Source organism: Callorhinus ursinus, unplaced genomic scaffold (genome assembly GCF_003265705.2).
Source record: "Callorhinus ursinus isolate GAN/ISIS: 27379988/994484 unplaced genomic scaffold, GSC_fseal_2.0 scaffold9, whole genome shotgun sequence".
In the NCBI taxonomy this organism is placed as follows: Eukaryota; Metazoa; Chordata; class Mammalia; order Carnivora; family Otariidae; genus Callorhinus; species Callorhinus ursinus.
Genome location: NW_027397071.1, coordinates 46,948,594 through 46,975,357, shown reverse-complemented (window position 1 = coordinate 46,975,357; position 26,764 = coordinate 46,948,594). Strand labels below are relative to the sequence as shown.

Below are 26,764 nucleotides of genomic sequence, written 5' to 3'. Positions count from 1 at the left end.
AAAAACTAATGATGTAATGTATGGTGATTAACATAACATAATAAAAAAATACACTAAATATCCATTCCAAAGATATTGTCATTATACAAAAAGTTTTTGGAATCCCTAATTGAGAATCATGTCTTGAGAAGCAGTTTATAAACCCCAGGAGAAAATAAGTCTCGTTACTCTATAATCATCTCTTTTTTTTTATTAAAGAGAAGGGGGGGGAGGGACAGAAAGAGACTCTTTAAGCAGGCTCCATGCCCAGCATGGAGCCTGACTCAGGGCTCAGTCTCACAGCACTGAGATCAAGACGTGAGCCAAAATCAAGAGTCAGACACTTAACCAACTGAGCCACCCAGTCGCCCCTATAATCATCTCTTTTTTAAAAGCAAACATACCATTCCTACCTTGATGATTCATATAATTTGCCTCAAGATGATTTTTGGTGGCAGTGCAGTTGAGAGCAAGAACCCTGGAGCCAGATGTTTGGGTTTGAATTCCAGCTGTTTCACTTACTAGTTGTGTAACTTTGGGCATTTAACAGATGTGTAACTTTGGGCAAGTTATTTATCCTTTTTGTACTTCAGTTTCCTCATCAACATATTGGGTAAAATAGTACCTAACTCAAGAGTTGTTGTGTTAATACAAGTAAAGTGCTAGCAATAGCACCTGGGATATAGTAAGTGCTATTTAAATATTTGCTATTATTGGTAGTAATAGTTAATTTTAGGAACCTCAAAATTATTTTGCACTTTTTCAGAGTCACTAGATTAAGTATATACTTCTGAATATGATTAAGAAAAATATAAATTTTGGTATTCTATGGTAAAATAATCTTCGACAAAGCAGGAAAAAACATCCACTGGAAAAAAGACAGTCTCTTCAATAAATGGTGCTGGGAAAATTGGACAGCTATATACAGAAGAATGAAACTTGGCCATTCTCTTACACCATACACAAAGATAAACTCAAAATGGATGAAAGACCTCAATGTGAGACAGGAATCCATCAAAATCCTAGAGAACATAGGCAGTAACCTCTTCGACATAGGCCACAGCAACTTCTTTCAAGACATGTCTCCAAAGGCAAGGGAAACAAAAGCAAAAATGAACTTTTGGGACTTCATCAAGATAAAAAGCTTCTGCACAGCAAAGGAAACAATCAACAAAACAAAGAGGCAACCCACAGAATGGGAGAAGATATTTGCAAATGACACTACAGATAAAAGGCTAATATCCAAGATCTATAAAGAACTCAAACTCAACACCCAAAAAAACAAATAATCAAGTCAAAAAATGGGCAGAAGACACGAACAGACACTTCTCTAAAGAAGACATACAAATGGCTAACAGACACATGAAAAAATGTTCATTATCATTAGCCATCAGGGAAATTCAAATCAAAACCACATTGAGATACCACCTTACACCAGTTAGAATGGCAAAAATTGACAAGGCAAGAAACAACAAATGTTGGAGAAGTTGTGGAGAAAGGGGAACCCTCTTACACTGTTGGTGGGAATGCAAGTTGGTACAGCGACTTTGGAAAACAGTGTGGAGGTTCCTCAAAAAGTTAAAAATAGAGCTACCCTATGACCCAGCAATTGCACTACTAGGTGTTTACCCCAAAGACACAGATGTAGTGAAAAGAAGGGCCATGTGACCCCAATGTTCATAGCAGCAATGTCCACAATAGCCAAACTGTGGAAAGAGCCAAGATGCCCTTCAACAGATAAATGGATAAAGATGATGTGGTCCATATATACAATGGAATATTACTCAGCCATCAGAAAGGATGAATACCCAACTTTTACATCAACATGGATGGGACTGGAGGAGATTATGCTAAGTGAAGTAAGTCAAACAGAGAAGGTCAATTATCATATGATTTCACTTATTTGTAGAACATTAGGAATAGCATAGAGGACATTAGGAGAAGGAAGGGAAAAATGAAGGGGGGAAATCGGAGGGGGAGACGAATGGACTCTGAGAAACAAACTGTGGGTTCTAGAGGGGAGGGGGGTGGGGGGATGGGTTAGCTCGGTGATGGGTATTAAGGAGGGCACGTACTGCATGGAGCACTGGGTGTTATACACAAACAATGAATCATGGAACACTACATCAAAAACTAACGATGTACTGTATGGTGACTAATATAATTAAAAAACAAAAAAAATTATATAGACATTGTTAAAGCAAGTATATTAAAAGCAAAATTAATTAAAAAATTGGGTACATGAGTTTGATATATCTGAAATCAATTATATATTATCTTCTGGTTTAATTTTCAGTATCTGATATGGATTCAGAGAATACCATGTCCCAAGTACATCTCTTAAAATAAAAATACGATGTTTTCATATTAAAGGAGAAAAAAATTATTTTATAACTATTTTTATTTTCCACTTTTTGAAACATGACCTTGTTGTAAAGGGATGTTAAAACTCTGGTTTATGTCAATTAAAATCCCTTGTCTAAAATCTGAGAAAAAAAAATCTTCATTAGTACTTGATAGTCACCTTTACATGATAAAGATAGAATTTTTAAAATGTTCAATAACTTACAGGATTTGTTTTATTCCAGGCAAGGCTGCTTACATTAAGACCTTTGGTTAAGTCACAGGAAAAGGACCAAAGTCGTTCCAAATTGGCTGGTATTGTTGACTGTTCTGTACCTATTTCTCTTTCTTCTTCCTCTTCCTTCTTAACCTCTTCCTCTGTCTCTTGTTCAAGTTTTTCACCTTCTAAAAAGTCTTCAGGTTCTTCAGGTTCTGGTTCTAAAATTAAATCACAAAAAGAGTTTATTGTCCTCTATACCTGCAGGAGCCCACCAAAGGCTCCAAACAGCATCTCTATGAGACACTTCAAGCACCACTGAATCTGCTGGAACATAGGGCCCAAGTGACAGGGCATTCTGAATGACTGCCTGGACCTGATATAGAATCCTCCGTTGTTCTGTGCCCCACTCAAAGCTAGCACCTTTTCAGTTCACTCGTAAATGAGCTGGAATAATACGTCCAAAGGAGGAATATGTTGCCTCCAAGGAACAAAGAAGTCTACTAGGCATTGTAACTGTTTTTGGTTCTAAGAGGGGCCAGATGAAGCAACTTATCCTTCACCTCGGTAGGTATATCTTGATATACCCCATACCACCAGACCCTTGGAAATTTCACTGAGGTGGAAAGCCCCTAAAAATTTTTATCAGATTTATTTCTCACCCTTGGGCATGCTAATGCCTTACTAATAAGTCTACTTCTTGTTCACCAGTTCCAATCAGCATAATATCATCAGTGTAATGGACCAATGTGATATTTTGTTGAAGGGAAAAGTACCTGCAGACTAAATTATGACATAAAGCTGAAGAGTTGATACAACTCCAAGGTAGGGCAGTGAAGGTGTATTGCTGGCCTGGCTAGCTGAAAGCAAGCGGTTTCCAGTGGTTTTTATCAACAGGTATTGGGGGGAAAAGGCATTTTCTGTGTCAGTAGTTACATACCAGTTACCAGGGGATGTGTTAATTTGCTCTGGCAATGAAACAACATCTGGAACAGCAACTGCAATTGGAGTCAACACTTGGTGAAGTTCACAATAATCCACCATTATTTCCCAAGATCCTGTGTTTTCTATGCAGGCAAAATGATTAGTTGAATGGGGGATATGATGGGAGTCAATACTCCTGCATCTTTCAAGTCCTTGATGGTAGCATTAATCTCTACAATCCCTCCAGAAATGTGGTATTGCTTTGGTTTACTATTTTCATAGGTAGAGGTAGGCCTAGTGACTTCTATTTAGCCATTTCCTACCATAATAGCCCTCATTCCACAGGTCGAGGGTAAACACAGGGATTCTGCCGGTTGCTAAATATTTCTATTCCAAAGTATACATTCTGAAACAGGGGAAATAACTACAGGATGGGTTCAGCGACCCACTAGACCCACTAGAAGATGGACTTGAGCTAAAATTCCACTGATTACCTGACCTTTCTAAGTCCTTATCTGGCTAATAGACCACAGTGATGTTTTGGGTCTTGTGAAGTTAGTGTCTGTTCAAAGCTAGTGTCCAGTAATCCTTGAAATTTCTGATTGTTTCCTTTCCCCCAATGCATATCACCCTGATAAAAGACTATAGGTCCCTCTGGGGAAAGCTGAGAGAAATATTAACAGTATATATTTTCAACAGTATAGTGGGATATCTCCCCTTTATTCAAGGAATTCTGGGTCTGAAAACTGACTCAATTACAGAAATTGCTTAAAGGGCTATGATTTTGCTTTGGTATTTCAAGTTATACTTCTGCTCACTTGACTCTTCTGTTTATATAGATCATATAATATTTAGGAGGAGACCGCCTTTTATGGGCTGAACTGTGTCTCCCTAAAATTCATATATTGAAGCCCTAATCCCCAGTACCTTAGAATGTAATGGAGACAAAGGCTTTAAAGAAGTGATGAAGTTAAAACAAGGTCATTACTTTGGGTCCTAATCAAATATGACTGCTATCTTTATAAGAAAAGGAATTTTAGACATATCAAGAGACACAAGGGATGCACAAACACAGAGAAAAAACCATGTAAAAGAGACCAAGAGGATAGCCATCTGCAAGCCAAGAAGAGAGGCCTCAGAGGAAACCAACTCTGTTCACACCTCAGTTGTGGGCTTCCAGCCTCCAGAATTATGAGAAAGTAAATTTCTGTTGTTTAAGCCACCCAGTTTGTGGTATTTTGTTATGGCAGCCCTATTAAACCAATACAGCACCTACCTATTTCTCTTCTAGGGACACGATGATCAACTAGCCAATACCATGGGTTTCTGTGAGTCAGACTATTCTGATTTCTGCTAAATCCACCCTAACATCTGATAAATCCACCCTAACATTCCAATCTCCCTAAGCCTTTGGATACCTTTCTCTATAGTGTCCCAAAGTAGTTTTGACATTTCAACTTCATTTAGTGGAAACCACATTTTGGTCTAATATTAGCAAACAAGGAAGGAAGGAAGGAAAGAGAGAGAGAGAGAGAAAGAAATAAAGAGAAAGGAAGGAAGGGAGGGAGGGAGGGAGGAAAGAAAGGAAGAAAAGGAAGAAAAGGGAGAAAAGGAAGGAAGGAAGGAAGGAAGGAAGGAAGGAAGGAAGGAAGGAAGGGCCAAACTGAACTAATTAGAGCCATTTCTAATCCCCTGAGCTACAACACTGAGTCCAGAATCTCTGCTTAGTGGACCCATATCAGTAAATTTGGCCTGATGTAACTTTATATTCCTTCCATTATTACCCTACACCCTTAATATCTATTCCCACATTATAATCCCTATTCCCAGGTTTCTGCCTGTATAAATTGGAAAAATCAGCAGTCAGTTCTCCAAGAAGTCATAACAACTCAAAAATGTATATAGACCTAACAAAATACATGAAACAAAAAACAATAGATCTGAAAAGAGAAATAAACAAATCCACAATTATAGTTCAGATTTCAACACTCCTATCTTAATAACTGATAGAACAGGTAGGCAGAAAATCAGTAAGTATACAGATAAACTGAAAATCACTATTAACCATCTTGACCTAATGACATTTATAGAACATTACATCCCAAAACACCAGAATACATATTCTTCCCAAGTGTCATAGCAAATTCTTTAAGATAGACCATATTATGGATCATAAACAAACAAAAAAACCTTAACAAATCTAAAAGAATAGAAATCAAAGTATATTCCCAGACCATAATGGAATTAAATAAGAAATTAATAACAGAACTATAGCTAGAAAATCCCAAAATATGTGGATATTAAGCACCACATTTATAAATAACACATGGGTCAAAGAAGACGTCTCAAAAGAAATTTTAAAAATATTTAATGAAATGAAAATACAACATATCAAAGTATTATAAGAGTCAGCTAAAGCAGTGCTTAGAAGGCATATTTTAGGAAAGAAGAAAATTAAATATATATTTTACATGTGATCCACCTATTTACTCCTAGGTATTGACCCAAAAGAGAGGAAAGCAAATGTCCAAGCAAAGACTTGTATACAAATATTCATGCCAACCTTATTTGTAATGGTCCCAAACTGGAAATAAATATTAATCAACAGGTGAAAGAATAAACACAGTGCATGATATTCATACAATGGAATAACCATCAGTAATAAAAAGAAATGAACTACTGATACATACTACATTAGTGAACCTGAAAAGAATTTTGCTGAGTGAAAAGAAGCCAGATAAATAAGAGTGCATAATGTATGATTACATTTATATAAAATTCTAGGAAATACAAACTAATCTATATAGGGATATAAAGCAAATCAGTGGTTTCTTAAGGATGAGGGAGGGGCAAGGAGGAACAGGAAGGAAGGATTCTAAAGGACATGAAGAAAAATTTGAGGGTGATGAATACATTCATTACCATTATACATCATTTTATATATCAACAATTGTGGTGGTATGTTAAAGTTTATTAAATTGTATACTTTAAATATGTGCCATTTATTGTATGTCACTTACACCTCAATAGCTGTTAAGAAATAACAGTGGTATGGCAAAAAAAAAAAAAAAAGAAATAACAGTGGTATATCACTCTTTAAATGAACCCAAGATAATATAAATACTGCAGCACTTTTTAATTGTGAGAAAATTCACTGATATGCATAGATTTTAGCTGTATAGTTTAATGAATTTTGATAAATAGACACACCAATGTAACCAACACACCAGTCAAGATAGAGAACATATCCATCAACCAAAAAAGTTTCCTCATGCTACTTTTCAGTTAAGGTCAACCCACCACAGCCAAGCACTGGTTTGATTTCTATCACCTCAGATTAGTCTTGTTTGTGATAACATATCACATAAATGGGTTTGTTGGTATGTATTCTTTTGTGTCTGGCTTCTTTCACACAAAAATGTTTTTGAGGTCCATCAAGGTGTATGTAAGTATTTCATTTTTATTGCTGAATTATGCTCCATCATTTGTTTATGCATTGACCTGTTGATGGATATCTGGGCTGTTTCCCAGTTTGGGGCTATTATGAATAAATTACTATGAGCATTCTTACATAAGCGTTTTTTGCAGACATATGTTTTCTTTTCTTGGGTGAATACCCAGGGACAGGATTATTGGATAATTGGGTGGATCTATACTTATCATTTTAAGAAACTTCCCAGCAGACTTCCAACATGGTTGCACAATTTTATACTCCCACAACAATATATAAAAAAACCCAGTTACTCCATATTCTTGCTTGGTGTTGTCAGTCTTTTTAATTTTAGCCATCCCAACTAGTGTATAGTGGCATTTTGTTATGGTTTCAACTTGTATTTCCTTGACAACAAATTATGTTTAGTACCTTTTAAGGTATCTATTTATCATTCATGTATATTTTTAGTGAAATTTCTGTTCAAATCTTTTGCCTACTTTTTATTAGACTGTCTATGTTTTTTATAGGTTGTATGTGTCTTTTACATATTCCTAATTTATGTCTTTGGACAGACGTATATTGTAAACACATTCTTCTAGACTGTTATTGCATTTTTTCCCCTTAACAGTGTTATTCAAAGAGCAGACATTTTAACTACCGTGAAAGCCTTATCAATTTTTTTCTTTCATGTCTTGGGATTTTTATGTATTAAATAATCTTTTCTTATGCTAAGATCACAAACATTTTCTCTTTTGTCTTCTTCTAGAACTTTTTAGTTTTAATTTTTATATTTAAATCTATAGCCCATTCTGAGTTAATTTATATGTATGATATGACATGGGGGTTGAGGTTCATTTTTTCCTCCCTCATATGGATGTCCAATTGTTTCAGCACCATTTATGAAAAGATCAGTCTTTTTAAATTAATTCACCTTGGCATATTTGTCAAAAATCAAGTGACTATATAGGTCTGTGTTTATTTCTGGACTCACACACTACTCTATCCCAGCCATCTGTATGTCTGCCCTTTGACAAATACCACATTTCCTACATTACTGTAGCTTTATAGCAAACTGCTTGTGATCAGATAGGGTAAGTCCTTCGATTTTATTCTTCTGTTTCAAAATTGAATTTGTTATTCTAGTTCATTTTCTTTGCCATATAAAATTTGTGATTTTGACAATTTAATTATCTTTAAAAATATTTTAAATAGTAAGAAATGTCTCTTACTTTCACTCACATTTTCCAATTCTAGCACTCCATTAGTTTGTGTAGATCCTAATTTCTGTTATTTTTTTATCAGTCTGAAGGACTTCCTTTAACATTTCTTGCAATGCTTGTCTGCTGGCAATGAATTCTCTAAGCTTTTGTTTGTCAGAACATGCTTTTATTTCACCTCGATTTCTGGATATTTTCTCTAGGTGTAGAATATTTTAGCACAGTAAAAATGTCATTGAATTGTCTTCTGGCTTCTGATGAGAAATAAGGTCATTATTAGCTTTATTCCCCAAATGTCATGTATTTTCTCTGGCAACTTTTAAGATTTTTTGACATATTAGTTATGATGTGCCTCAATGTGGTTTTCATTGTGTTTATCTTGTTTAGGTTTCATTGAGCTTCTAATAATTGGTTTAAGATTTTTTTCAAGTATGGAAAATTTTCAGCTACCCTTCCTTCAAATATTTTTCTGCTTCTCCTCCTCTCTTTTCCACTACTACAATCCCAATTTCATGTATGTTAAGTCATATGACCTTGTAACACAGGTCACTGAGGCTCTTTTCTCTTTTCTTTTTTTCAAGCCTTATTTCTCTCCGTACTTCAATTTGGAATGTTCCTATTGCTTTGTCTTTAAGCTCACTGATACTGATCTTCTGCAGTTTTTAGTATTCTGATAAGACCATCCAGGGAACTTTTCATTTCAAGTATTATATTTTTCAATTCTAGAAGTTCCATTTGGTTCTGGATGTAGTTTTCATTGTTTTACTGATTATATTCTTATTTCCCTTTAAATCCTTAAGTATGTGTTAATAGCTTTTTCTTTAACAGACTTTTTTTGAGGAGTTTTAGGTTCACAGAAAAAATTGAACTTAGAGAAATTTCCTCTACAATCAAACCCAGATATATGCACAGCCTCCCTCAAAATCATTGTCCTGCACCAGTGATACATTTGTTATAATCAGTGAACCCACAATGACAAATCATTATCACCCAAACTCTATAGTTTACATTAGGGTTCACTCCTGCTGTGCACATTCTAAGCATTTGTACAAATGTACAATGACATGTACTCACCATTATAGTATCATAGAAAGTAGTTTCACTGCTCTAAAGATCTTATGTGCTCTGCCCATTCATTCCTCCCAGCCCTCAATTCCCCGGCAACCAATGATCTTTTTACTGTCTCCATATTTTTGTCTTTTCCAGAATGTCATACATTTGGAACCATACCATATAATTGCCTTCTTAGACTGGTTTCTTTCATTTAGTAATATGCATTTAAGTTTTCTCCACATCCATTCATGGCTTGAAAATTTATTTCTTTTTTGTGCTGAATAATATTGCATTGTCCGGATATGCAATGATTTATTTATCCATTCACCTACTGAAGGAGATCTTGGTTACTTCCACATTTTGGCAATTATCAATAAAACTGCTGTAACCATTTGTGTGCAGGTTTTTGTGAGTATATAAGTACTCAACCACATTGGGTAAATACTAAGGAGTGTGATTATTGACCATATGGTAACAGTATGTTTAGTTTTGTAAGAAACTGCCAAATTGTCTTCCAAAGTGGCTAAACCATTCATTGTGCAACCCCACAAGCATTGAATGAGAGTTCTTGTTCCATATCTTTGCCAGTATTGGTTGTGTCAGTGTTTTGGATTTTCATCATTCTAATAGGTGTGTAGTGGTATCTCATTGTTGTTTTAGTTTACAATTCCCTAATGAGATATGACGTTGAGCATCTTTTTATATGCTCATTTGCCATGTATATATTTTTCTGGGGGGGGAAGTGTCTGTTAAGGTCTTTTGCCCATTTTTTGATCATGTTGTTTTTTATTATTGAGTTTTAAGAAATATTTGTATGTTTTGGATGAGTCCTTTAATAGATATATCTTTTGTAAATATTTTCTCCAGTCTGTGACTTAACTTCTCATTCTCCTAACAATGCCTTTTACGGAGGAGAAGTTTATCATGCCTTTGGTGTTAAATCTCCAAAGTCATTGCCATACTCTAAGATCATTTAGATTTTCTCCTATGTTGACTTCTAGGAGTTCTGTAGTTTTGCATCTTACATTGAAGTCTATGACCTATTTTGGGTTAATTTTTGTGAATAATATAAGGTCCGTGTCTGGATTCTTTATTTTGCATGTAAATGACCAGTTGCTTCAGTACCATTGGTTGAAAAGACTACCTTTTCTCCATTGTATTGCCTTTCCTCTTTTGCCAAAGATCAGTTGACTATAATTATGTGGATCTATTTGGGGGCTCTCTATTCTGTTCTGCTGATCTATGTGTTTATTCTTTTGCAGGTACCACACTGCCTTGACTACTATAGCTTTATAAGTCTTGAAGTCAGATAGTGTGGGTCCTCCAGCTTTGTTCTTCTCCTTCAATATTGTGTTGGCCATCCTGGGTATCCTGGACAAAATTCAACACCCATTTATCTTTGAAAATGGTTAGAAAACTAGAAAGAGAGGGAAATTTCCTCAAACCAACAAAAGGTATCTACAAAAAATTATACCTAACATCATATTTAATGACAAAATATTAAATACTTTTTCTTAAGTTTAGGAATAAGACAAAGATATTTGTAATCTTGGGGCAGGCAAAGATATCTTAGAGAAGACATGGAAAACATTAACTACAAAAGAAAAAACTGAGATACAACTTCATTAAAATTAAAAACTTCTGCTATCAAAAGAAAAATATATTGGTAAGTCACTGACTTAGACTTAATAGTTGTAATACATGTATCTTTCAAAGAGCTTGTTCCAGAATATATAAAAATAAGCTCCTATAACTTGATTTTAAAAAAGAAAAGATAATTCAATAAAATGGCAAAGGACTTGACCAAACATTACATAAAAGAAGAAATGTAAGTGGCCAAAAAAAGCACATGAATAAGTATTCAACATGATTAGTCTTTAGGACAACATTAAAAGGACTGCCACATCAGCTGTTATCAAGAATGTAGAGCAACTGGTAATCTTGTACATTGCTTGTGGCAGTGTAAGATGGGACAAGTACTTTGGAAAGGTATTTTGCAATTCTAAAAAAATTAAACATGCATCTTTCCAATGACCCAAGATTCCACTTCTAGGTATTTTCCCAAGAGAAATTAAAACATATGCCCACAAAAAGACACAAAAATGACCATAGCAGCTTTATCATAAAAACCCCAAACTGGAAACAGTCCAGGTGTCCATCAACAGGTGGAATGAATATTCAAATAATTATGATATATTCATAAAATGGAACAGTACTCAGGGGAAAAAATGAACCACTTATCACACATCAGCCTTGATGAATCTCAAAAACACTATGTTGAGTGAAAGAAGCCAGACAGAAAAGAATAAAAGTGGCCCTGGAACAACACAAGTTTGAACTGCGTGGGTCCACTTATATGTAGGATTTTTTTTAAAGAGTTAACAGCAAAAGCCACAGGCATTTATTTACAACTGTCCACCCCACTCTCTAAAGATGGAATGGAAGGCAACTGGCACAGAGGCAGCACTTGCTACATGAGTGCCTGGGGAGCATACTGAGGGAAGGTCTGCAGGTTGCCATAAGTGAGGATAGGATGGCCAGGTGGTGCATCAAGGGCTAGCAAGCAGAAAGTTGAGCTAAAGCAGAAGAATACACTTAGAGGGCAGTGATGGCATTGTGCAAGGAGCCCCATGTCCCCCAGAGTCCTCCAACCACTGGCCTCCAGAGTTGCTTCAGGGGAGCCATGGACCTTGGTCCTGTTGCCGGCCTAGTGCAGATTCTGGTGGCTGTGTCTGTAATCTGCAACCAGCACAAGCTTCAGGTCAGAATTAAACAAAAGCCTTATCTGAATTACCAGAAACCCCAGCATTATGAAATCTATTTGGGAACTGGCTGCCCTGTAACTGGAGGGATGTTGGATTTCTTTGAGTTCCTTTATCTCTCTTCTTGTGGAATCAGAATTGAAGAGTGCCCATGGGGTACTCTCATCGAAAGTTCAATTATTTATGTGCCGGCAAATTTAAATATGTATGACTGGTTACCTCCCGATATCCTGCTATATTCAAAGAAAGTCTGTATTCACCTTTGTGCAAAAAGAGAAAAAGAATAACGGTAGTAAACGTGGGGCAACAGTCCAAGGGCCAGGGGGATAGGAAAAGTCAACATCACCTCAAATGGAAAATGTGGGGACTCATCCACAAGTGTCTTTTGGGGCAGGAATGAACCTATACATTCTGCATGGTGAGGTAACCTTGCTGACCTTGGCATGGTGACTGTCTGAGAATTGCACTGCCTGGGAGAAGCTGGATTGGTGCCCATGGATATCATCTTTTACCAATTCATAAATGATATTTTTAAATGAAGAACTTGCTCCAATGTCTATATTAATGAACTCTTTAGGTAGGGGGAAAGGAGCTTCCCTAGATTTTAAATTTGTAATAAAGGCATTTTAAAAAGAAAAAAAAAAGAGAGAGAGAGAGAAGTGTACTCCTGTTTGGCTGCAGCTGAAATGGCCACCTCAGGTGGTACACCTGGTATACAATTCCAGGCAGTGGTAAAGCTCTATTTTGCCTCTAGACTGCTTTTACCACCCATAGGCCCACCCAGCAGCTGCTGTTGTTGAGCTGAGGCCACCAGACTGCCGAAGTTTGTCATTCTGGGACCAGCCCTTCCTGCTGCCCCTGGCCCAGGCTCGAGTATATACAAAACTGTAAATGTATTTTCTTTTCCTTATGATTTTCTTAATAACATTTTCTTTTCTATAGGTTGCTTTATTGTAAGAATATAGTACATAATACATATAACCTACAAAATTTGTGTTAACTGACTGTTTATGCTCTTGGTAAGGCTTCTGGTCAATAGTAGGCTGTTAGTAGATAAGTTTTGGGGGAATCAAAAGTTATACTTGGAGTTTCAACTGTGCCAGGGTCATCATCCCTAAGCCCTGCCTTGTTCAGGGATCAAAGGTACTTACTATATGAGCCCACTTACATGATATACCAAAACAATTAATCTATGATGAGAAACATCAGATTAAATGCCCGTTTATGGGGAGTAAGATTTAACTGGAAAATAGCACAAGGAAAATCTTAGGGTTTGTAATTTATTCTAGGCAGTGGGAAGTTACTGAAGGTTTTTTAACAGTTAAGTGCCACCATGTTCAAAGCCATGTATAGGATACATCAGCACACCAGGAGAGTAGAGTGGAAAGAGAATTGGAATGAGATCAAAAGAACTTGTTTGAATGCCTAGCTTTGTCATGGACTAAACTTGGAAAGTTTCTATGTGCTTCCTCTTCATTCAAAAATTGAAAGGTTGAGTTAATCTCTAAAATCTTTCAAAATATTCTGTGAACATATGAGATGGTATTTGTAGCAATAAGAACAGGAAGAATGCCCTTGCAATAAAATTAAAGAAAGGTCATAAGCACCAGAACCTGGAAGGTGTCAATGGCAATGGAGAGGGGCTTTAAATATGAGAAAATAATTCAATGCAGGGGCAAGAGAGAGAAAACAGTCACAGAAGCTTCTGAAGATTTTAATTTAAGGAACTACCTCTTTTTGTGGGCTCTAAAGTTTGAACTCTAGTGTTACTTGGATGTTTAATGCTAAAAGCTGTATAAATGTGTCTTGATAAGTGATAACCCAGTCTAGAGGTTACCTTTAGAAATAACAACTCCATTTAATTCTTTTAATTATTTGAGCTTATCAAAATGTGATTTTTTTAAAAGATTTATTTATTTGTCAGAGAGAGAGAGACAGTGCTTGAGTACAAGCAGAGGGAGAAGCAGGCAGAGGGAGAAGCAGGCTTCCTGCTGAACAAAGAGCCCAAAGTGGGACTTGATCCCAGGACCCAGGGATCATGAGCTGAAGACAGACACTTAACTGCCTGAGCCACCTGGACATTCCCAAATGTGATTTTTAAAAATACCTTTTAAAATAGGAAGCTGACGATAAGCTGCAAGTTTTGGCTGAAATAAATTTTCCATTAGAACTCGTTCCATAAAAAATAAATCCTGACGAAACTTGTCAGATTTCATTATTGACTCTGAGTGATCTTCTTCATCATCATAGATTTTAGTGAGAATTACATTTTCTATATCCATTAAAGAACTAGCTTCACTATCTGTAAAATACAAACATGATGCAATGATAAAATAATTTAAATAGTATTAGATGATTCATGTATTCTAAGTATTATAAAAATCACATTTTTCAGTATTATTTGTTCTCTTCCAATATTCAACAACTTCAATGACACTTATTGAATATCTTTTATGTACCAAGCACAAGGAAGATTTACATATATTATCTCATTTTGGAATTCTTAACCATTCAAAAATGTACTGTTTATCAGAAGATAAGCAATGATAACCTCATTATCAAGCAATGATATAGGTAATTTATATCTCTGTACATTGTTATTCAAATTGAAATAAGATTATTAGTCTTCAGATAGAGGTCTGATTTGATTATTGTTTTTTAGGATTGCTACACCACTGTGTTAATTTTTTTCTGATGCTAAAATAAGCTACCAAAAACTTAAGTGGATTAAAACCATGCACATTTATTATTTTGGAGTTTAGTAGGTTAGAGGTCTGACCCAGGTCTCACTGGGCTAAAACCAAAAAGTTAATTAGGATTATGTTCTTTCTACAGGCTCTAGAGAATTCATTTCCTTATTTTTTTCAACTTCTGGGGGCCACCCACACCCTTCTTGAAAGGCAACATCATCACATCTCTCCAACCTTCTTCTGTTATTACATCTCTTTATGACCACAGCTCAGAAAGGTCTCTACTTTTAAGTACCCATATGTTTAGACTGGGTTCTCCCATTCTACTAACAGAAACTACAACAAAGGCTCTTGGCCACATTTTCCCCTCATTCTTTCTGCCTCCCGACCAACCTAGGTGCTTCTCTGTGTAGCCCACAGCATACAACGTCTCCTCCTCTTGAGATCTGTGAGTATAACAAGCTATCTTTTCAATGGCAGTAGTGTCCTAATCTGTTGACCTGGCCATATGCCTAAATAATAATAAAATCCACATTAAAAAAAATCATCTACAAGAAACCCAATTTAAATGTAAAGACACAGATAGATTAAAGGTAAAGAGATAGAACAATATATACTGTTAACACTAATCAAAAGAAGACGAAGTAGCTATATTTAATTTCAGACAAAGTAGACTTCAGAGCAAGGAAAATTATCAGAAATAAAGAGGAGAATTGCAGAATAATAAAGAAGTCAATTCTCCAAGAAGACATAGCAATCCTAATCATTTATACAGTGGAAAACAAGACTACAAAATATTTAAGGCAAAAACTGATAGAACTGCAAGGAGAATTAGACACATCCACTGTTATAATTGGAGACTAACACTATTTTTGTTTTAACTTTATTTTTTAAGATCTTATTTATTTAAGAGAGAGAGAGTATGAGCAGGGTGAAGGGCAGAGGGAGAGGAGAAGCAAGACTCCCTCCTGAGCAGGGACCCCCCCCCCCCCCCAATGTGGGACTTGATCCTAGGACTCCGGGATCATGACCCGAGCTGAAGGCAAACGCTCAACTGATTGAGCCACCCAGGCATCCCAAACACTATTTTAATAGAATACATATTTTTCTCAAGCTCACTTGGAATGCTCGCCAAGCTAGACCACATTCTGGGCCACAAAGCACATTTCAACATGCTTAAAAGAATAGAAATCATACAAAATATGCTCTCAGACCACAGTGGAATTAAACTAGAATTCAACAAAAGGATAGCTGGATAATCCCAAAATATTTGGAAATTTAAAAAAAAAAATAGGTCATTGTTTGTTATATGCAAACAAATCATGGAACACTACATCAAAAACTAATGATGTAATGTATGGTGATTAACATAACATAATAATAAAAAAATAAATAAAATAAAATAAAATATAGAATATCATTCTGCTTTCAAAAAAATAGGTCAAAGAAGAAGTCTCAAATGAAATTTTAAAATATTTAAACTAAATTAAAATAAAAATATAACTTATCAAAATGCGTGAGATGCAGCAAAAAGAATGCTTAGGGGGAAATTTACAGCATTGAATGCATATATTAGAAAAGAAGAACGATCTAAAAATTAGTAATCTAAGCTTCCATCTCAGGGCACTAGTAAGAAGAGCAACATAAGCCTAAAGCTAGCAGGAAACAAATATATATATATAAATTAAAGCATAAATCAGTGAAATTGAAAACAGGAAATCATCAGAAACAAGGAAATTAAAAGTTGTTTCTTTGAAAAGATCAATAAAATTCACAATCATCAGCCACGTTACCCAAGAAAAAAAATAGAACATATAAATTGCCAGTATGATCAATAATAGAGGTGTCATCACTACTGACCCCATAGACCAAAGGAATAATAAGGAAAAACTGTGCATAACTCTATGCCCACAGATTTGATTACTTAGGTGAAATGGAACAATTCCTTGAAAGAAATAAACTGCCTAAACTCACACAAAGTGAAATAGATCATCTGAATAGGCCTATCTCTATTAAAGAAATTGAATCAATAATTAGTAAATTTCCAAAATCGAAAATAGGCCCAGATGGTTTTACTGGTGAATTATATCAAACATTTAAGACATGTTTATACAATCCATTTCAGAAAATAAGTAGGGGGAACACTTCCCAATTCATTTTGTTAGGCTGGCATTACTCTAACACCAAAACAAGATGAAGACATTACAAAAAAGGAGAATTACAGAACAATATTGCTTATGAAAACAACACAAAAATCCTCAACAAAATACTAGCAAATCAAATCTAAGAGTGGATAAGAAGAATTATATACTCCAACAAAGTAGGGTTGGTTCCAGGTATACAAAGTTAGTGCAACACACAAAAATCAATTAACGTAACCCATCCCATCAATAGGCTAAAGAAGGAAAATCACATTAGATTCAAAAAACTCTTTAGACAAAATCTAACACCCATTATGATAAAAAGTCCCAGGAAACTGGAACACCTGGATGACCGAGTTGATTAGGCATCTGATTCCATTTGGGCTCTGGTCGTGATCTCAGGGTCATCATCTCAAGGTCCCCAGATTGAGCCCCGAGTAAGGCTCTGTGCTCAATAGGGTGTCTGCCTCTCTCCTTCTCCCTCTGCCTCTCCCCCTACTCACATGCATGCTCTCCCTCTCTCTCTCTCTCTCTAAAATAAATAAATCAAGCTTAAAAAAAAACTCCCAGGAAACTAAGAATAGAAGTGAATTTCCTCAACTTGATTTTTAAAAAATCTATGAAAAACCTACAACGAACATATTTAATGGTGAAAACCTGAAAATTTCCCCACTAAGTTAAGGAACAAGGTTAGGATGTCCCCTCTCACCACCTTTATTCAACATCATACTAGATGTCCTAGCTAATATAATAATTCAAGGAAAAGAAATAAAAGTTATACAAATTGGAAGGAAAAAAACTTTCTAGATGACATAGTTGTTTATGTAGAAAATCCCAAAAAAAATTGTCAAAAAAATAAAATTCTCCAACTAATAAGCAATTATAGCAAGGTCACAGTATAAAGATTAATATACAAAAGTCAATGGCTTTCCTCTAATGAATAATTAGAAATTGAAATAAAAATCATACTACTATTCATATTAGCACTAAAAGTTAAATGCTTAAGGTATAAATCTAACAAAACATGTACAAGATCTACATAAGGAAACTACAATACTCTTATGAAAGAAATCAAAGAAGACCCAAACAAATAAATTTTCATGGATAGGAAGTCTCCATATTGTTAAGAAGCCGATGCTTTCCAATTTGATCTATAGATTCAATGCAATCCCAATCAAAATCCCACCAAGTTATTTTATGGATGTTGACAGACTGATTCTCAAGTTTATGTGGAGAGTCAAAAGACCAAGAATAGCTGACACAATACTGAAGAAGAACAAAGATTGACACTACCCAATTTTAAGAATTACTATAAAGCTCCAGTTAACAAAGACAATGTGATATTGGTGAAAGAATGGACAAATTGATCAGTGGAACAGAATAGAGAGCTCAGAAATAGACCCACACAAATATAGTCAACTGATATTTGACAAAGGAGCAAGAAAATTCAAGGAAGTCTTTTCAACAAATGAACTGGACATCCATATGTCAAAAAAATGTAGACATAGAATTTATGACTTTCACAAAAATTAACTGAAATGAACCTTAGACCTAAATATAAAATGCAAAACTATAAATTTTTGTAAGATAACATAGGAGAAAATCTAGGTAGCCTTGGTTTGGTGATAAATTTTTGGATACAATACCAAAAACACAATCTGAAAGAGAAAAAAATGTTAAGTTGGACTTTATTAAAATTGAAAATTTCTAGTTTGTGAAGGATTGTTAAGAAAATGAAAAGACAAGTCCCAAACTGGGAGAAAATTTTGCAAAATATTTATCTGAAAAAGGACTTACTTTATAATTCAAAAAACTAAACAATAAGAAAATAGTTCTGGTCTCCCCTATCCCCTTAATTGGCTATAATACTAAAAAAAAAGTATATTTTTATTTAGAATTACAGTTCTTGAATATGGTTTTATTATCCATTTTGCTTTTAAAAACACACCCATATACACAAGAAATAAAAAATCCACAAATTGAGACAATTTTCTTTTAGGACCTTCCACTTAACACTTTTTCTGTGTGTCAATGGCCTTAATAGAGGTGGAGTACGTATATCCAATTTTGAAGTCCCAATATAATTTTCAGTCTAAGATTGATGTTTTTCCTAGCAATTTTTGGTAGGAAAAATTTAAGCTTCTAAAAGCAAAACTGCTATATGGACATTAACATTTAAGCAAAAAAAATGTTTCTTTAATAATAACTAATAATTCATTCTTTCCCTTCATTGTTCTCCGAGAAAATAAACTGGTGTTCATTATAAACAACTTTAAGGAAAACATGGCTATAGTGTACATGACTGTAAATATAATTTTTAAGAACTAAAGAATATAGGTAACATATTTAAAGTTTCATTTTTTTGAAATATTAAACTTAAGATCCAATGATAGACCAAAATATTAGGTGGCAAGTCCTGTTGATCCAGAGTCTCTGAAGGAAATGTAGTCAGTTATAAATAAGGTAATTATTTTCTAAAAATTATCAATTCTCTTTAAACTTGATTTTTCAAAAATATTTCCTGATTTACTATTTTTAAATATTACATTTGTCTTTGAGTAAAAATGGGTGAGAATAGAAATATTTTAATTTATTTTATGACAATTTGCCAAAACTTTACCAAAACTTGCCAGGGCATAGTTATTCTGAAATTAGAACTACCCTTATATGTAGTGATATCATTTTATAAGAAAAATGACTCAGAAGTTCAGAATAGGGAGAGTAAAACTGTATAACTGTATAACCACAAAACAATCAGAAATGGAACTTAATAAATTTCTTATAACTGGACTTTTTAAAAATTCTTCCATATTACTAAGTATATTTGGAAAGCTAAAATTTTTTGTTGACTTTAATTAAAGCATTTAATCTCAAAACTTAGAATACTAAAAGATAAAGCTGTAATGCAGCATTTCTCAACCTTGGTAGTATTACATTTTGGCCAGGCAGTTTCTAGTTTCTTGTTGTGGGGGCTGTTCTGTGTACCAAAGGATTTTTAGTAGTATCCTTGGCATTGACCCAAAAGATGTCCTCATAGTCATGAGAACCAAAAATGTCTCCAGATATTGCCAAATGTCCCCGGAGGGAGGTAAAATCATCCCTAATTAAAAGCCATGGTTGTTAATTTATCTCCATTTTAAGTTGTCACAAAGTTAGCATACATTCTTTTTCTTAGAAATTGTACAGTCTACAGAAAGAAAAAGAGAGAGAAAATTATGGAACCCCCACATTCCCATATATATGAAAGAGAACTTAAGAGCAAGTAAAAAAGCAACAAAGGAAGATAGAATCTTTGAAACTCTTGACAGGTATCCAAGGAAAATTAAATTTTTTAGTTCAGAGTCCAAGATGATGTGAAAGAGTAACAATGCTATTTCTGAGTAAAAGTTGTAGTTTTATGTTCCACCAGAAAGTAAGTATTGTAACTGCTAAGAAAGAATTTATTTACAATGGTATGTGAAAACATCATTTTAAAAAAACTGAAAGAGTGCTTGCTTAGGCAGCAATATAGTAATACTGGAATGGTACAGAAAAGATTAGCACAGCTCCTGTGCAAGGATGACATGTAAAGTCGTGAAACATTCCGTTTAAAAAGAAAACTGAAATAAATGAAATCTTACTTTTGTCTATAGTACTCCCTGGTACTCTTTGCTCTCGATCTTTAGAAGGTACAATTGTTTTACTACTTGATTCAAGCATAGATTGTTTTGCTGGTAAACATGAAAGCTCCATAGCATTATAAGAATCATACAAATCCCAAGTACTGGACATTACACCTAAATAAAGAGACAGAAAGGTAAAAATTATTTTGAATCAAATTCTAATAGTTTAGCTTATATATAACTAGTTACAACAAAATCTAAGGTAAGAACATCTGCTTAAGAAAAGAATACTATTTTTTTACAATGGCAAGAAGTAAAGATGAAAAAGAAATAAATCATGAGGACAGGTTGAGATCCTTAGCTATCACACTTTTTGCATCTATGTATACATTAGTGTTTTAATGATAACTCCAAATTATCTCACCATCCTTTCTGATCCCCACACCTGTCTTCCCTCTATCCCAACCTGATGGTGCATAATCTCATCCGTCTGTCAGCATAGGTCTTGCTTGATATGGACCTGGACAACCGTGTCACAATAAATATTTAATGTTCTTTTACTTATGGTTAACATGTTTATATTCTATGGAACTTTTAATTTATAATCATCTAATTCCATTTTTATCACAAAAAATCTCCTATATATTTATGTGGAAAGATTATACTTGTTGGGAAATTGGTAGACTCTGTTCTCAAGAAACTTGTAGAGTAATATGGTTATTATCTTCCCTTTTAAAAATTTTTGTTTACATTGGCTATGATTTTTTTCTAATGAGTAAATATAGGAATGATCTCCAAACAAAAATTGGAAATGTTATTTATCTCGAAATTAAAAAAAGTTCCAACCATTTTCATTATTGATATAACAATGAAAGGTTCATGTAGCCATTATTTTATCAGTGACCATTTAATAAAATATTCCTATGTGCTAAATTTGCAAAAGTTTAAAGTACAGTGAATAATTCTTTTCTCTGAAAATGAAAACAAGACCTAGATATAATAAATGCAACTACTTCATTATTGTAACCTTTATTTTCACCAAATAAAATGAAGGAGCTCTGGATTTCACAATGTTTTCAGTTAGTAAGAATGTTAACTCACATTTCATAATAACATTTCTACTTTATTGAACTTATCTTAATAATCTAACAAAGTTATACACAGAATGCCTCATCTATTTTGCTGATTTGAAAAGGGTACAATTTCCATGTTCATAAAGTAAAAGAACATAAAAAAATATGTCTTTGAATATTGAATTACCTAACCTTCTTTTTCTTCCTTTAACTGAAAGTTTAGTAATTTGAGTATATAGAGATATATCGCTACATCGTCAGCAACAATTGCTACATAAATAAAGGTATGTGTTATAAATGAACAATATAAAATGTTAGGGTGATTTAAAGTTGTTTCTTGTTTGAAGATAAATAACATTGGTAATTTTTTTTAAGATTTTATTTATTTATTTGACAGAGAGAGACACAGCGAGAGAGGGAACACAAGCAGGGGGAGTGGGAGAGGGAGAAGCAGGCTCCTTGCGGAGCGGGGAGCCTGATGCAAGGCTTGATCCCAGGATGCTGGGATCATGACCTGAGCCAAAGCAGACGCTTAACGACTGAGCCACCCAGGCGCCCCAACATTGGTAATTTTAGTTTGGGTACCATCATGACATTTATATATTTGAATAAATTAACCTAAGAAATAAAAAATCTCAAACCATATGACGTAATACAATGTACAAAATGAAACAATAAATAATAGTGATTGTTTTTTGTTCCTTTTGGGGGGGGTGGAGTTTTTTTAAGTTTTTATTTAAATTCCAGTTAGTTAACATACCGTGTAATATTAGCTTCAAGTGTACAATAATTCAACACTTCCATACAATACCTGGTGCTCATCACAAAAAGTGCATTCCTTAATCCCCATCACCTATTTAACCCATTCTCCCACACATCTCCCCTCTGATAATCATCAGTTTGTTCTCCATAGTTGAGTCTGTTTCTTGAAAAAAAAAAATTGAATGATTGTGACTTTCCAATTTTAAACTGCTATATTCTACTAAAGAAAGTTTTTGGGTTGTTTTTTTTTTGACTTTCCAGTTTTATACTGCTATATTCTACTAAAGAAAGGTTTTTTTTTTTTAAGATTTTATTTATTTGACACAGAGAGAGACAGCCAGAGAGAGAACACAAGCAGGGGGAGCAGGAGAGGGAGAAGCAGGTTTCCGGTAGAGCAGGGAGCCGTACAAGGGGCTTGATCCCAGGACCACAGGATCATGACCTGAGCTGAAGGCAGACACTTAACCATCTGAGCCACTGAGGCACCCCACCTACTAAAGAAAGTTTTAACTAGTATCAGAAAAAAGTATTCCCAACTGTACCTGTGTTTTGAGCATTTCTGAGTCTACGATATATCTAAATAGTTTTTACCCATTTTAAAATACTGTTTCTATCTACTAGTTTAATTCAGACTATAAAAAGAGAACAATTAGCCATATAACATAGAAAAATAATTTTACTTTTTAGCTGAGTAAAAAGATATGCTCACTATTAAAAAAGAAGAAAAAAGATAAATATGACTTGTATTTCCATCACCCAGAGATAATAACTGCTAACATTTTGGTGTACATCCTTCCAGATTCACATACAAACAAACACGTGTGTATTTTTTTAATAAAAATGAGCTCATATCACGTTTTTATAAAAAATATTTTATTATAGCATAATATACATAGAAAACAAGCTGGCTTTATGAAGTCTACAGTTGTAGGATTTAACTATATTTTTAAAAGTTACCCGGGAATACTAGTACATTTATTGAATTATCCATTTATTTGAAATGCCACTTTTATCATAAGTTACCATATGTATACTGTTAGATGGAAAATTTTTTCGTCACTTTCTATGAATCTTTACAGGGAACTTCAACTAAATTAACACCTTGGCCTCTCTATGTCCCTCATTCACTCATTACCAGAGAAAAAGTGACTAAACCTATAGGAGAGTTTAGGAGAAGGAATTGCTCTCAGCCACTTTTGGATTCTTTTGTTAGGTCTGTTCAATGGCAGAAAGCATGCTTTTTGTTCTGTTCTCACTCCTAAAAAAAGGAGGTCTTGCTTGTCTAGCTGTGCCAGTTATGGCTGGTAAGGTCTACTCCGGAAGGAAGAAATGGCAAGTCCACTGAGCTGCAGATTTGAAGCTATATTTTTTTAATTATCTTTATCAGTAATAAAGATAATATGTGATTTCCATCTCTCTGACTTCTGAATCTCTTTCAATTTCATCCCAAATCAGGCAAAGAAGACATGTGCTTTTTTTTACTGATCCATAAGACTTTATTTTTTTAATAAATGGTTTACTGATATTACATTACAAAGAATGACAAAATTGTATCATCTGTATTTCTAGATTTATGGCCACCCCATAGAAAGAATCTTTGGAATAGAAAAAAAGTTTTAAGAATTTGTTTTCCCATAATCATAAAGCTGTCATACTCAGTCTGGGCACAGCTGGTGCAACATTTTCCTCAATCCACAGGCTCCATTCTCTTTACCAACTATTTATAATATGCTTGAGTCACTTACAGGAGAAAAACACTGTCAGCATCAATATTTAGCAGCATTTCATTTTTTTTTTGTCCTGAATAAAAAGCTAAACTATTCTTTTAGTGCAGTAATTTCATATGGTCTTATTACTTCTATACACAAGATATGATCCTTTAATATTTAATTGGTTAGTATTGAAATTTTTAATATAAACTTTCATTATTTTAAATAAAATTTTTCTGTGAAATATGTATCATTCACAGAAGAGTGTATAACACATATATGTGTAGTATAAAGAATTACTACCATGTACTCACCAGCGAGGATAAGAAATAGAACATCTTCAGGTGCTTAGAAGCCCTGAACACTCTTCTCTCTAGCCCTCTTCCTTCTAGTTACCTCCAACAGGATCACATCCACTTTCCCTAACTTTTGGATAGGTCATTCTCTTGCTTTGTTTTAAGGTTTTTCTCCTATGGTAGATGCTGTTGGTGCCCCGCCCATATCTGCTATGCTTTACCTCTTACTAGCCAACCTCCAACAGCCAGCATCTATACTGCTTTGCTTAAGGCCATCTTTGACCACCAAGGTCATTTTGATGTCCACAAATTTGGCTACAAGTGCCAAGAACTAATAAGCCCATCAACTTCAAACAATGATTGAGAAAGCTGGAGCATGATAAAATAACTCTGACTCCCAAAATTCTCTAGCAGTATTGAATTCCAGTTACCCAAAGAGGTAATTTGTTAGATAGCATAACCTTTCCTGGCTGCCTACCCTTTCTTGTTTCACTTACTTACTCCCCTACCAATGTTTCTTAGGATTACCTCCAAAATAAACTATGTGCACTCAGAACCTTTTTTAAGAGGTTTCTTCTTGGAAAACTTGTGAAGTTCAGAATCCACAGGCATGGAAGGCTCTCTGATATATGCATAGCTACACAATATATTGTCTAGTTTTAAAAAATTGGATAGCAAACACTACCACAGATGCATAAAAAAAGAACAAAATGACCACTATTAGATGAGGACTCTCAGGAGAAGATCATCAGAACAGTCTGGGTCATACTCTGACTTCAGCTTCTCTGAGAGTTTATACTATACTAATGAAGAAATCACATGGCGAGACCACAAATATGTCCTTGGAAACACAGAACTTAATCCACTGAAATGTATGGTCAGGTAAGTGGGCTGCTCTCTATTTTCTGTTCACCATGGCTTCTCTGCTTCTCTCAGGGTAAAACAGAACATGTCTGTGCAGTGAAGTGAGTTTCCTCAACTTATCTAAGAAGGCCACTGGAAAGGAGAGCAGAACTACATTAACAATGGTAAAGGCAAGCTAGATATGGAAAAGAATTGGCAGATTCAGCTGAGCATCCTGTACTCAAGAAGATGGGACTTGGTTTTCAGTTTCATAGAATGGAATTTGGAGGTTACCATTCTGTCCTAAGAACAAGTGAAAAATTAAACAGTCTGAAAAATCAACAACTTAACTTTGGATCTGAAAGAGAGGTAAGAACATAGGGTAAACTATTGCCCCCAAGACTGGGGAGATGGACATGTTAATACAGGGAGTCATGGCTTATTGGAGCAGACTTAGGAGTGGAAACCACTGTGGGAACCAGTGCCAGGGTAGGAAACCTAAACTATACTTGATGAATTGCTGGAGGCTCACTGTCTGTCTCACAAGTCTGAGAGTTAAAAACTCCATAGGGATCCAATCATAGGGAAGTCCCCAATTTTGTGAGCTTTATCTCCAGGAGCTTGACCAAATTCCCAGAACGGCCAAAAAACAAAAACAAAAACAAAACAACAACAACAAAAACCCCTTGTGGTTCTGGCAGGGGGAGGGGAAAAGGAACCATTTTGGAATATGCTAGAGTACTCTGTTCTTAACAAGGACTGCCTTCAAGAGAAACTAATTAACCAGAGGACAACCTGCTGGGGTATTATCAGACTATAATTGACCTGGGGGAAAGGAAATACCAAATACCAGCACCTTTGAGCCATTCTGTCCCACCTAAGGGGGGGCAGAAGAAAAATACTTGTGAAGTTCAGAATCCAGAGACATAGGCACACTAAAAGACTGAGACCAAATCAAAGGACTATTGAATGCTTGCCTCCTCCACACATTACCACCACATTAATATGAATGGTTATTATCAAAAACACAATAAATAACAAGTGTTGGGGAGGATGTGGAGAAAAGGAAAATCTTATGCACTGTTGGTGGGAATGTAAATTATTGCAGCCACTATAGAAACCAGCATGGAAGTTCCTCAAAAAATAAAAATATAATTATCATATGATCCAGCAATCCTGCTTCTGGGTATTTATCTGAAGAAAACAAAAACACTGACTCAGAAAGATACCTGTACCCTATGTTGATTGTAGTATTATTTATATAGCCAAGATATGGAAGCAACTTAAATGACACTTGATAGAAAAATGGACAAAATGTCTCTCTCTCTCTCTCACACACACACACACACACACACAAATATTATTCAGCCATAAAAAAGAAGGAAATCTTGCCAACTTGTAACAACAGGGATGGGCTTTGAAGGCATTATGCTAACTGAAATAAGTCAAACCAGAAAAGGCAAATATCATATGATCTCACTTACACATGAAATCTAAAAAACAAGCAAAAACAAAGAAAGAAAAAATCCCAAGTTCATGAATACAGAGAACAGATTGATGACTGCCTGAGGTCAGGGAATGGAGGGTGGGTGAAATGAGTTAAAAATTACAAACTTCCACTTCTAAAATAAATAAGTCATGGTGATATAATGTACAGCATAGTGACTATAGTTAATAATACTATATTGTGTCTGTTAGCCATTTGTATGTCTTCTTTTGA

The 26,764-nt window shown here is 34.8% G+C and overlaps 1 protein-coding gene and 1 non-coding gene across 4 annotated transcripts in view; one reads left to right on the top strand and one right to left on the bottom strand.

Moving 5' to 3' along the window:
• Window positions 1–26,764, bottom strand: part of DNAI4 (dynein axonemal intermediate chain 4) — a 91,666-nt gene that overhangs the window by 23,542 nt on the left and 41,360 nt on the right. For all 3 annotated transcript variants that reach the window (XM_025871784.2, XM_073896569.1, XM_025871785.2), the window contains exons 7-9: window positions 20,380–20,535; window positions 14,036–14,230; window positions 2,549–2,760 (exon numbers count right to left, since the gene is read on the bottom strand). In XM_025871784.2, coding sequence (XP_025727569.2) covers window positions 2,549–2,760; window positions 14,036–14,230; window positions 20,380–20,535 — 563 coding nt within the window. The remainder of the gene's footprint in view (window positions 1–2,548; window positions 2,761–14,035; window positions 14,231–20,379; window positions 20,536–26,764) is intronic.
• On the top strand, window positions 20,248–20,352 carry LOC112824088 (U6 spliceosomal RNA). Its single transcript, XR_003208221.1, has one exon. It is a non-coding gene; the product is annotated as a U6 spliceosomal RNA (small nuclear RNA).